At 39.6% G+C, this 12,517-nt stretch overlaps 1 protein-coding gene across 1 annotated transcript; it reads left to right on the top strand.

Moving 5' to 3' along the window:
* The first annotated feature begins 9,938 nt into the window (after positions 1-9,938).
* Positions 9,939-12,229, top strand: LOC133308286 (plant intracellular Ras-group-related LRR protein 9-like). The gene is made up of 3 exons (XM_061508895.1): positions 9,939-10,785; positions 11,015-11,181; positions 11,269-12,229. Exons 1-3 carry the CDS (start codon positions 10,042-10,044, stop codon positions 11,921-11,923), a joined length of 1,566 nt encoding a protein of 521 aa, XP_061364879.1. The 5' UTR covers positions 9,939-10,041; the 3' UTR covers positions 11,924-12,229.
* Positions 12,230-12,517: the final 288 nt, after the last annotated feature.

Raw genomic sequence — 12,517 nt, forward strand, 5'->3', positions numbered from 1 at the left:
TTTGGTATGCGCTAAGCCTATTTTTTGGAAAAAAATAAAAATAAAAATAAATTATTGAATTTAACTAGAGAATATACAGAACTCATTAAAAATAAGTAAAGCTCATTTTGGGTCCCTAATAAAAAATATGGTCTTTATTTTAGTTTCTTACAAAAAAAGAGAAAAATATTTCTCCTGTCACCGGAGACAAAGTTATCTCCAGTGAATTCAAAACGATGTTGTTTTGAGGTTATAAAATTAAAAAATTATAATAATGGAGACACATATACCCCTGCAATATATTATAATTACAAAAACATCTTGATTTCTGTCCCAAAATGAGGTCGTTTTGGACTCACCAGAAATAACTTATCTCTATTGACTGGAGAAATCCTTTACCCAAAAAAAAATTAGTCGTCTGGTTCTTATGAAATTTAAAATGAATCCATTTTAATCATTTTGAGGAACTAATGTGAGACTTATTTGAATTTGTGAGAGATCACAATTTTAACTAGATAAATCTACTTTGAATTTCTTAGAGACATCGGGACTATTTTTCTTTTGTAAGGGACTAAAGTGGGGACCGTATATTTTGTTAGGGACCCCAAAGAAACTTTACTCTTAAAAAAATTAAAAATAATTTTGCGGGGTCAGTCCGCGAAACTAAACACCCCACTGAAAAATAATATATTTTTTTGAAGATATTTCAATTGGTTCATCGCTTCTCTACTAGTTCAATTCGGGACAGATTCTGAAATTAAAACTTTAAATCCCTCTCAAAGACAATACTAGAAAAGTTCAAAGAGATGCTCTTATCTTTACCTACTCTATTTCCTAACTAATTTTGAAAGCGTATCAAACACATAAAATACGCATGGTAGCCAAATGTTGAAATAGTCATAATATTATCATTCCTCTATTCTTTGTCTGAAGTCTTTAACATGTCAACATGACACTTCTTTCTTGTTTTCTTACCCAAGATAGAAAATACTTTTTTTATAATAGCTTACTTTTATGATTATTTTCCCAAATATCCTATTTTTTTAAGTAAATACAAACCAAATAAATCAGACGTACGTTTTAAGACAGGGAAAATGGAAAGAGGATAGCAAAATAAGTTCTTTATTATCATAGTGAGATTGAGTTGTAAACAATCACTTCAACTCAAAATCTTAAGGTGTTAGGTGAAACTTTTCTAATGATTTATATTATTCTCTAATACACTCTCTCACGCAAGAGCCTTTTGGGGCTAGAAGCGTAGATATTGCATTGGCCCAATTTTTTTTGGTTTTATCTTTTTGTGCTTTTTATTTTAATTCCACTTTAAAGTGGGGGGCGATGAGGATCGAACTTGTGACCTTGTAGTCACTCAAGCTCTGATACCATGTAAAGAACATTGAGATACACCATCCAAAAGCTAGCTCAAAGAATGGGAGTGCCCAAAGCATTATAAACTCCACATTAGTTGCACATACAACCAATGTGGGACTATATATCTCAACGCGTCCCCTCACACGGATATATACCGGATATATACGATATTATGATAACATTAATCAAGTAGGGTTGCCGATGGCCAACCTTGAGATTATTCTGGGTATGGATTGGTTGTCTAGAAACTGTGCATTAATTGATTGTTGTGCAAAGCGAGTGATGGTGTCTCCGTGTGATTCCACAGCTAGTTCCTCGCCATACATTTCACTGCTGCAGGCCAGGAGAGCGTTGCGAGCAGGGGCATTGGGTTATGTCATGTTGGGTGGTTTGGTGAGTGGGACACAGGAGGATATCACTGGCATTCCTGTGGTGGGGGAGTTCCTTGAGGTGTTTCCTGAGGAGATTCCTGAGTTTCCGCCACAGCGGGAGATAGAGTTCTCCATTGACTTGTTTCCCGGTGTGGGGCCGATTTCTTTAGCTCCTTATCGGATGTCGCCACCGGAGTTGGCTGAGCTTAAGAAGCATATTGAGGATCTTTCGGCGAAAGATTTCATTAGACCGAGTGTGTCTCCTTGGGGAGCACCAGTTATCTTCGTGAAGAAGAAGGACAGGACAATGCGATTGTGCACCGACTATAGGCAGTTGAACAAGGTGACAATCAAGAACAAGTATCCCCTTCCTCGGATTGATGATCTGTTGCATCAGCTCGGGGGTGCTTGTGTGTATTCCAAGATTGATCTCCGGTCTGGATACCATCAGATTCGGGTGAAGTCGGAGGATGTCCCGAAGACCGCGTTTCATTCGAGATACGGTCATTTTGAGTATTTGGTGATTCCGTTTGGACTCACAAATGCGCCGGCTATGTTCATGGATTACATGAACATGATTTTCCAGCCGTATTTGGATCAGTTTGTGATTGTCTTCATTGATGATATTTTGATCTACTCCAAGACTGAGGAGGAGCATGCGGAGCATCTGAGGATTGTTCTGCAAGTGCCGAAGGAGAAAAAGTTTTATGCTAAACCTTCCAAGTGTGAGTTTGGCTCAAATCAGTCAAGTTTCTAGGGCATGTGATTTCAGCAGATGGAGTTGCAGTGGATCCCAACAAGATTGAGGCCGTGTTGGATTGGGAGAGACCCAAGACAGCTACAGAGGTGAGGAGCTTCTTAGGTTTGGCAGGTTACTATCAGAGGTTCATCAAGGGTTTTTCCACGATGGTTCTCCTTTTGACTCGCCTTACCCGAAAGGAGACTCCATTTGTGTGGACTCACGCGTGTGAGGCGTGCTTTCAGGAGTTGAAGGAGAGATTGACTTCTTCACCTGTGTTGATCCTTCCTAATCCTGAGGAGCAGTTTGAGCTTTACTGTGATGCTTCTGGAAAGGGGCTGGGCTGTGTGCTGATGCAGTCTGGTAGAGCTGTTACTTTTGCTTCGAGACAGTTGAAGCCTCATGAGGAGAACTACCCGACTCATGATTTGGAGTTGGCTGCAATTGTGTTTGCTTTCAAGATTTGGAGGCATTATCTTTTTGGTTTGAGGTTTGTGATATTCAGTGATCACAAGAGTTTGAAGTACCTGTTCGACCAGAAGGAGTTGAACATGAGGCAGAAAAGATGGATGGAGTTCATAAAGGACTACGACTTTGAGCTAAGGTATCATCATGGCAAGGCCAATGTGGTAGCCGATGCTTTGAGTCGGAAATCCAGTAGTTCATCCAGTTTGCTACTTGGTAACTTCGATGTGGTTGAGAAGTTCCGCCACTTGGCAGTGACCGCTCCGTGTGCGAGCGTACTTCTCGGGTTGGAAGCATCTGATGTTGTGAACGAGCTGCTAGAAAAGATTAAAGAGGCACAAGTTCAGAGAGAGTGTCTGGATTATGTGAAGAACCAAGACGGTGTGTCTTGGAATGATGATGGATTGCTTTTGTTCCAGCGGAGGATTGTGGTTCCTCGAGGTCCGTTGACAGAAGAGGTTATGGCAGAAGGCCATAAGGGTCAGTTTTCTATCCACCCTGGTGCTACTAAGATGTATCAAGATTTGAAGAAGAACTTCTGGTGGCCGGGCATGAAGAAAGATGTTGCTATCTTTGTGTCCAAGTGTTTGGTTTGCCAGAAAGTGAAGATTGAACACCAGAAGCCGTCTGGAAAACTTCAACCTCTTGAGATTCCGGAGTGGAAATGGGAGAGCATTTCCATGGACTTCGTTGTGGGTCTGCCGATGACTCAGGTTGGCTGTGACTCGATATGGGTCATTGTGGATAAACTGACGAAGTCTGCCCATTTTCTTCCAGTGAAGGTGAGCTTCACTACAGAGCAGTTGGCCAAACTGTATGTTCGCGAGATTGTGAGGCTTCACGGGGTGCCCGTGAGTATCATCAGTGATAGGGACCCGAAGTTCACATCTCGGTTCTGGGAGGCGCTGCAGGGAGCTTTTGGTACACTGTTGAGATTGAGTACCGCCTATCACCCTCAGACTGATGGACAGACTGAGCGGACTATCCAGACCTTGGAGGACATGTTGCGGGCTTGCACGTTGGAGCAGGGCTCGGCATGGGATAGGTACCTTCCATTGGTAGAGTTTTCTTATAACAACAGTTTTCATGCTAGCCTGGGCATGGCACCCTACGAGGCGCTCTACGGTAGGAGGTGTCGTACATCTACCTGCTGGTCGGAGGTTGGGGATCGTGAGTTGTTTGGCTTGGACTTTGTCCAAGATACCACCCTGCAGATCCAGATGATCAGTGAAAAGTTGAAGCAGGCGCAGAATCGCCAGAAAAGCTACTACGATGTCAAGCATCGACCACTGGAGTTCAGTGAGGGTGAGAAGGTGTTTGTGAGACTTTCACCTGTCACCGGTGTTGGACGGGCACTCGGAGTGAGGAAGCTGAGCCCGCGCTTTATTGGGCCATACCAGATTCTTGGTAGTGTAGGACCTGTTGCCTACCGGCTTGCCTTGCCTCCGAACCTGGCCAACATCCACGACGTTTCACGTGTCTCAGCTTCGGAGGTACATAGCATATCCTTCGCACGTGGTGCAACTGGATGATGTGGAAGTTCGGGAGAACTTAAAGACTCCCGTCGGACCACTAAAGATTCTCGATCGTGGCAAGAAGCAGCTGAGGAGCAAGATCATTCTGATGGTCAAGGTGCAGTGGACCGGAAGGACTCCTGAGAAGTGTACTTGGGAGCGTGAGGACGAGCTTCTCCGGCAGTACCCCGAGTTTCGACCAGGTATGTTTCTGATTTTGAGGTCAAAATCCTAAAAAGGTGGGGTGAATGTAAGAACCTGCACCGTTAATTAAGGAATTTATTTAATAAGTTACGAGAAAATAGGAAATGATTCCATAATTGACCCTAATAATTATTATGAGGCTTTAATAATTATAGTAAGTGAGTAATAGTGCTGAAAGTCATTTTTCGGAAGAAAAATGCAGATACCGGTTCTGCTAGTCGGTATAAATGCCTACCGAAAAAGTATCCCAGAAAATTATAATAAGTGCATGTTAATTACTAGAATAATATGTAGGACTTGTAAAACGAGTTTCAAGTCCAGATAATGAGAACTGGTGCTAGAAATCGATACTGGCTTGAAAAATCGCGTACCGAAAAGGTGCTCAGAAAATTACGAAAAAAATATGATAATTCTTAGAAAAATGTCTAGTTTCAGAATCCAAAATTTGGGATTAAAATGCTAAGCGTAGCAATTAAAGATAATACTGTGTGTTTAAGTGGCTTGGGCTATAAATACCCATTTTTAAGGGCACATAGCCCTAGAAAACATAATTCCAGCGTGAGTTATTGGTGGAGGCTGACCAGAATAGTGCTCCATTGCTCTTCCCTTCATTTCTTGGCCAAGTTATCACCTTTGATGCTTGTTCCTTCTTTCTAAACACTTGGTGAGGGTGAGAGCTAGCTTCGGGACTGCTTTGTTGGTCTCTTTCTGAGTGTTGGTGGCTGTGTTGAGCTTGTGAGGGGCTGAGTTAGTAGGTTGGAGTGTAGAGGTTTTGTTCTTGGTTGTTGAAGCTCCAAGAGGTCATCTTTGGGAAGAAAGGAACCACCTTGTTGTGCATTTTCGTGCATTCCTCCAAGTCAGAGTTTGGGAGCTGGTTGTGAGCTCCAAGAGCACCTCCAACCTCTGTTTTGAACTTTGGTGAGTTGTACCTACCTCGAGCTTGTGTTTTAATGGATTAAAGGTGTGATCTTTGCATGTTTAAAGGATTAATCAAGTAACCAACTGGGGTGTAGACCTTAATCAGTATAAAGATGCATGCTTTAATGTAAGTAAGTGTTAAAAATGAAACCTTGGAAGGATATCTTCATGAAATGCATTTTCTGCATTCTGTCGTGAAATATCCGAATATGTGATATCCGGATATGGGTTTTGAGTATCCGGATAAAAGATATCCGGATATGGGATTCTGGATATCCGGATATTGCATATCCGGATATGGTCCCAAGGAATATCCAGATATTCTGGGATTTCGTAGAACAGTAGCTGTGCTGTGTGTACAGTAGGCTATTGGGGGTTTGTGGACCCTAGATTGATGAAGTTGAACTTCTGTAATTAATGAACTAAGTCAGAATCGTTGTGATTAAGGACTTATGGCTTGGTATGGAGCCTTAGAACGTAAAACGTAAGGAAAGGCGTTGTCTTTAAGTTATATGCTTGTGTTGCATTATTATTGATATAGTATTGGTCCATAACAGATTGTGAATCTGCTGTGTTTGGACTTTGAGCTGTGGACTCTTGGCTTTTGGAGTTAGCTTGCAAGGTAAGCTTTCGTGTCCTCGGTTTAGCCATGTTGTGGTTCCACCATGTCCCATGGGGGTATGGTTTATGCATGCTGTGTACATGCTTTTGGATATTTGATATGTTGATTGAACTTTACATGTAATGGCTTTTAATATGCATGTGTTGTTTCATCTTGACGGGAAGCCTGAGTATGTAGCGCCATACAAGACGATGTACTGGGGTGAATGCAAGTGGTACTTGCACGGTGTGTAGGTGATAGACGTATACCTGCACTGTCTCTGGCCAGTAGATTAGTATTGACACACATGGCATGATTATCTGCTGCATTGCATTGTTTTAGAAATGATAAATGATAAACTGCTTTTGAACTTATATTCCACATGTAAGTGAGCTTGGGGTGGAAGATCCTTGAGGACTCACTGACTTACTGAGATTTCTAGATTAGAGATCTTACCCCACGTTTGGGGAATGCTTATTTCAGGATCAGGTAGTATGGGTACTGATGCCTCATGCGGCAGGAGGCCGGAGCTTAGCTGATTATGTTGTTTCTGCTTATTTGTTAGCATGACTGGATATTGATGCTGATTATGTTTTATGCCTTTTATCATTATGTTGTTGTTGAGACTGATGTTGGGCATGTTGCCTTATTTGAGTGAGCATGAGGATTGTCCATGACACTCTCAGTTAGTACTTTTTAGATTGGAGCTGTATAAACTGTTAGATGGTCTGATCTACATTGTTGTAGTTCCGTGACAAGAGCCACACTTATATTATCTATGATTATGAGGTATTTGAGTTAGCTGTTTTATTGCAATTACATACCGACGATGTTTTATTAATTGATTAATTAGCAAGTTGGTAATGTTAATGGCATCATAATTGAAAAGAAAAAGTAATTCTACATTTTAATTAAGCGCAGCTTAATACGATATTATGATAACATCATAGAAGCGTGGATATTGCACAGGCTCAATTTTTGGTTTACCTTTTTTGTGCTTTTTTTATTTTAATTCCACAAGTGGGGGCGGGGAGGATCGAACTCGTGACCTTATGGTCACTCAAGCTCTGATACCATGTAAAGAATCACTTCAACCCAAAACCTTAAAGTGTTGGGTGAAGACCTTTTTAATAATTTATATTATTCTCTAACTCCCCCCTCACATAAGAGCCCTTTGGGCTTGACTTGAAGTGTGGAAATTGCATAGGCCCAATGTTTTTTATTTTACCTTGTGTTTTTTTATTGCATAGGCCCTTTACGCTTGTGGTTACTGAAGCTCTGATACCATGATAAGGACCACTTCAACTTAAAACCTTAAGGTGTTGGGTAAGGGCTTTTTTTGATGATTTATATTATTCTCTAACACATCCCCTCAATAAAAGCCCCTTTGTGCTTGAAGTGTGATATTGCACAGTCCCAATGTTTTTTGTTTTACCTTGTAAAGAACCATTTAAATAACCATTTCAACCCAAACCTTGAGGTGTTAGGTGAGGGCTTTTTAATGATTTATATTATTCTTTAAGATGAGTTGAAGGCAAATCTTGTAACTCCAGCTATTGTTGAGAGATTGGTTGATGACTTGATGCTACTTGAAGAGTTATAGTGTTCTCGATCGTGAGGGTAAATGATAAGTGGAGATTGATTATGTATGGACGATAAAACAAACTATGAAAGCAATGTGGAGTCGGTACGCAGTACAAAGGTAAAGTAGGCATCTGCACTCATAGTGAGATTCTTTTTTTCTTTTTTTTGTAATAATAGTGAGATTCTTTGTAACGAAAGAAAAGTTGGCATTGATGCACAGCTTCTTGCTCAAATTCTTCACCCTCAGATTCTTCTGTATTATCACATCATTGTCAAAGTCTTGTCATTTTCTTAGTGGTCTTCCTTATCACAATCAAGTTTCTGTTCATCTTCCTGATTTCATTGCACTGCAGTGACCTATGCCATCCTTGACATGGATTAGTTGAAGGCAAGGAAAAAAGAAGGAAAGAATGATATTCAAAGACCAGTTACTCATAAGTCATAACTTGAAGTCTGTTCCCCGCGGAATATTTCAAATTTTTCACATACCAACATATATAGAATATATGTATGGACTAAGTTCATTGATTACCCATTCATTCCTTAAATATTATAAAGAATCTTTGAGTCATGACCACTGCACACATCTGATAGCTGGTTCAAAATAATCAAATCTAGCTGTAATTTCAAGATTAGTTAAGGTTGAAAAGCATGACAACATCAAACTTGTTGGGTCGTAGATGAACCCAAATAAAAAGCAAGAAGGAAAAAATATGTGAATCTAAAATGAATAGCACCCAAGATTTTGACCTTTCCAAAGATATGGAATTTCTGCTGCAAGGTGCTTGCAACATATTCGCCTATCTCCTCTTCTGTGGGCGATAGTTAAAAAGAGGGAGAGAGAACACCTCATAATCAGTGGACTTAATTTTCATAGCACTATCCATGTTACATTTATCTCATCTGTGAATTCCCTCCATTTATGAGCTTTTGTCCAACATTCAATCTAACTAAGTCGTAAAAAATTAAAAATATACTTTTACACCATATTACCTCATATATATTGCATCGTCGCTTCTAGCATTCCTTATAATGTCCGACATGAATTCATGTAACGCATAAAGACAGTTTAGGCAGAAGGAAAGGGTAGATAAATCACCATCCCTTGAATTGTATACACTTCCTCAATGTAATATGGATTCAAATTTGAAGTGATATATATGTGTAAAATATTTTACATTTATTATTGTTATTATCTCAACTCACCTCAAGATTCGAGAATTGTGTAGAAGTTAAAAGTCAAAACCCGTAAAACTTGGCAAGTCTATCACTTAGAAAGGTTCAAAATTACTTTTTTTTTTAAAATAAAAATAAACATATGCATATGTAGAATGCTTATTTTTTTCAAAACAAGTTTATAAATATAAAAAGTATTCAAGAACACAGAACACAAACTGTTTTGTTTTTGAGAAAGAGATGTTTAATCAAGATATTAGTATTTTAATCTTGGATTTAGATATTTTTTCAGATATTTCTGAATTAGATATCCTTGAGTGATCAATGTGCATTGAAAATAACGGCATTTACCAAAATGGTGAGGTGTTGTCAGTTGTGTATGTACAATAAAATCATAATAACAAAGAGAGATTAAATATTCATACTTGTAAATTTTATTTCTTATTTATAAGATTTATATGTGAATATTATAATTAATATCTTGGATTGATACTTTACTTTAACTATATTAGTTTCTTTTTTTATTGTTTATTATTGAGGTTTATATATTATGGGCATCTTATATGAGTCCATAACACAAATCATATATAAAAGAGTTCACAAGTGTATACACGAAAAAACTATATACAAGTTACAGAATCAATTATACTTACCAAGTCATATATATAACATTCATAAGCAAGAAAAAAAGTACACATATTTGCATTAGGCGTAAAGATAAAATGCAATGACTCGATCGCATGCCAAACGTGTCGTTTCGTTGTATGGTGGTTGTTAATTGTTATCAAGCGTGAGTTTATCATTATTCACGACCACACTTTCAGAAATGAAAGCTCTCGCGCTCTGTTATGATACCATCCCAATCCTGGAGCCGGATCAGGATCCGGGTCCGGGTCCCACTTTACCGGAGCTGCTTAACAGCAACGCTATATAATTCATTTCCTCGTGTAATAAAAAAAATGTATATATAATCCATTTTGTCTTAACAAACTAACGAACCGCTATTCTAAAGCTGAAGTCTCAACGAACCATAACCATAACCATAACATAAATTTTTGGCCCCGTGACTTGCTTCCATTACCCATTTTGCTTTGCTTTGATACTCTCTCTCACACCGCCATGGATCCCAACCCAGGAACCTTCCCTATTGTCTCCTACGTCATGTCCCGTCTCTCTTCCTTCGGCCCCAGATCCCCAACCTCCACCTCCGCCACCGCCACCACTTCCCATTCCCAATCCGATATCGAACAACCGCCACCCTCGGACCCTTCTTCTTCAATCATAGGCCAAATGCCCAATCTCGCGGACCCTAAACTGTTAGCCACGATGACCCGGGCCATCTCTGACGTGGCCCAGGCCCGATCGGTACTAAAACTGATCGGCGAGCGGCCCACCCATGAGGAGGTGGATAATGCGAAGGCCAAGCTGGGCGACCTGGAAGCCCATTTGTCCCGTCAACTGGAAGAGATCGTGGCCCTCCCGAGGCCACCGGAGATCGAGGAACAACAATGGCGGGCTCACGTGGCCGAGAGAGAGAAGCAGTGCAAGGAATCGTCGGAGAAAGAGAAACGCGTTCTGAAGTCGCTGATACAGCTGGACGAGATGCACGATTCTTACGAGAAGCTCCTCAAGGACGCTGAGAAGCGATTGGTGAAGATTTACGAGGAAGAAGGTGACAATAACAATGAGAGTGACAAGGGTGGTGATGAGAATGAACAAGTTGCTGGGATCTTGCAAGAAGCCATTGGTAGTAAAGGTGTGGAACGAGTGGATCTTTCAGGGAAGAAACTGAAATTGCTTCCTGACGCATTTTCCCACATTCCTGCTTTGGTGGTTCTCAATCTCTCCACCAATCAGCTTTCGGTTAGAACATTAATTTTTTTTCTTCCCTTTTCTTTTAAATGCAAATTGCGAGTCCTTCGATCTTTGTATAGTTATGATTCGTCAGTCATAATTTCTCGTATATAATGCTTTCACATTAAATATAGGGAATCATGACCATACAAAGTTGAAATTGATTGATAGTAACACTAATCGTTAGTCGTTACAATATCCTATCCCATATATAATATAATACTTTGCTAAATAATAGGTGATTCCTGATTCAATAGCTGGATTGCAAAATCTTGAAGAGCTTAATGTCTCTTCAAATGTTTTGGAGTCACTGCCTGATTCAATTGGCTTCTTACAAAAATTGAAATTCCTCAATGTCTCTGGAAACAAGCTCACTGCACTTCCTGATTCCATCAGTCAGTGCAGGTATATGCCATAAAGAGAAATTCTATACAGAGCACCATTCTTTATATTGTTTATTTAACCATTTTTTTATATTAAATGATCGATCAGGTCATTGGTGGAGCTAGATGCAAGCTTTAACGCTCTGTCATATTTGCCAACAAACATTGGATATGAATTACAGAATTTACAGAAGCTCTTGATTCAATTGAACAAGATTCGATCTCTTCCTTCATCTGTTTGTGAGATGAAGTCCTTGCGGTATCTGGATGCTCACTTTAATGAGCTACATGGGCTTCCTATTGCAATTGGGAGATTGACTAATCTTGAAATTCTCAACCTTAGCAGCAACTTCAGTGACCTTAAAGAACTTCCAGACACATTTGGTGATTTGATTAGCCTCAGGGAATTGGATCTCAGCAACAATCAGATTCATGCACTTCCTGATACATTTGGTCGCCTTGATAATTTGACCAAGTTAAACTTGGAGCAGAACCCTCTTGAAGTGCCACCAATGGAGATTGTAAATCAAGGGGTCCAAGCCATAAAGACTTTCATGACCAAGAGGTTGATTGATATATTGGAAGAGGAAGAAAGGAAAAGCACGCATGAAATGCAAGAACAAGGACCAAATGGCTGGTTAACACGAAGTACCTCCTGGCTGAAAAATGTTTCTGGAAATGTAACCGAGTATCTCGGCACTGCCATTGGATCTCCTAGGACCCCAAAATCTCCCAGAGATGGTTTTCTTGATCAGCAGCTTTGAGCCTATAAGGTGGTGGTGGTGGTCTAGCAAATATTGAGGACTTTCATTTTTGCCTATTCTCATATGAAGATTATATTATATGGAAATGTTATATTTACAAACTTTTTGTTTATAAACTACACTATGTCTGACCGGTCATACTTCAATCAAGAGTATATAATCGGTCATACTTAGTGTAATTTGTAAAAAAAAAAGTTTGTAAATAGATTCTTCTCCTCATATTATATTATAGATACTATCTGCTGTCAATCAACTATTCCCTGCTCCTACTCCTTTTGGTTGCTACTTGCTGCTGCAATTATCCAACGGAGGGTGGAAGCTAACATTATTTTCTTTTTGCTATTAAGTATAGCAGTTTTGTTTACTGGTGATAGGTAAGTGGGACAGAATTTACTATTTTATATTACATTTTTTTCCTCCAAACCTTTAGTTGTTTTATACAGTTTAATCCAAATCAACCCAAAATTGAAAAATCCTTTAGTCTGAACATTTTATTACGGGCCATTTGCAGTTTTTAGCTATGGCAGTAAATACATATTACTTATTGCACATCCTTAACTATATGCTCTCTCTGGGCTTGCTCCCAGACTCTTG

Source organism: Gastrolobium bilobum, unplaced genomic scaffold (assembly GCF_033153095.1).
Source record: "Gastrolobium bilobum isolate Gb01-03AN ecotype WA unplaced genomic scaffold, APGP_CSIRO_Gbil_v1 utg10499, whole genome shotgun sequence".
NCBI lineage: Eukaryota > Viridiplantae > Streptophyta > Magnoliopsida > Fabales > Fabaceae > Gastrolobium > Gastrolobium bilobum.

Excerpts from the sequence above, each read along its gene's own strand:
- LOC133308286 (XM_061508895.1), top strand. The coding sequence starts at position 10,042 with ATGGATCCCAACCCAGGAACCTTCCCTATTGTCTCCTACGTCATGTCC. Across the intron at positions 10,786-11,014 it reads TCTCCACCAATCAGCTTTCG|GTGATTCCTGATTCAATAGC; the intron begins GTTAGAACATTA and ends GCTAAATAATAG. Across the intron at positions 11,182-11,268 it reads GATTCCATCAGTCAGTGCAG|GTCATTGGTGGAGCTAGATG; the intron begins GTATATGCCATA and ends ATGATCGATCAG.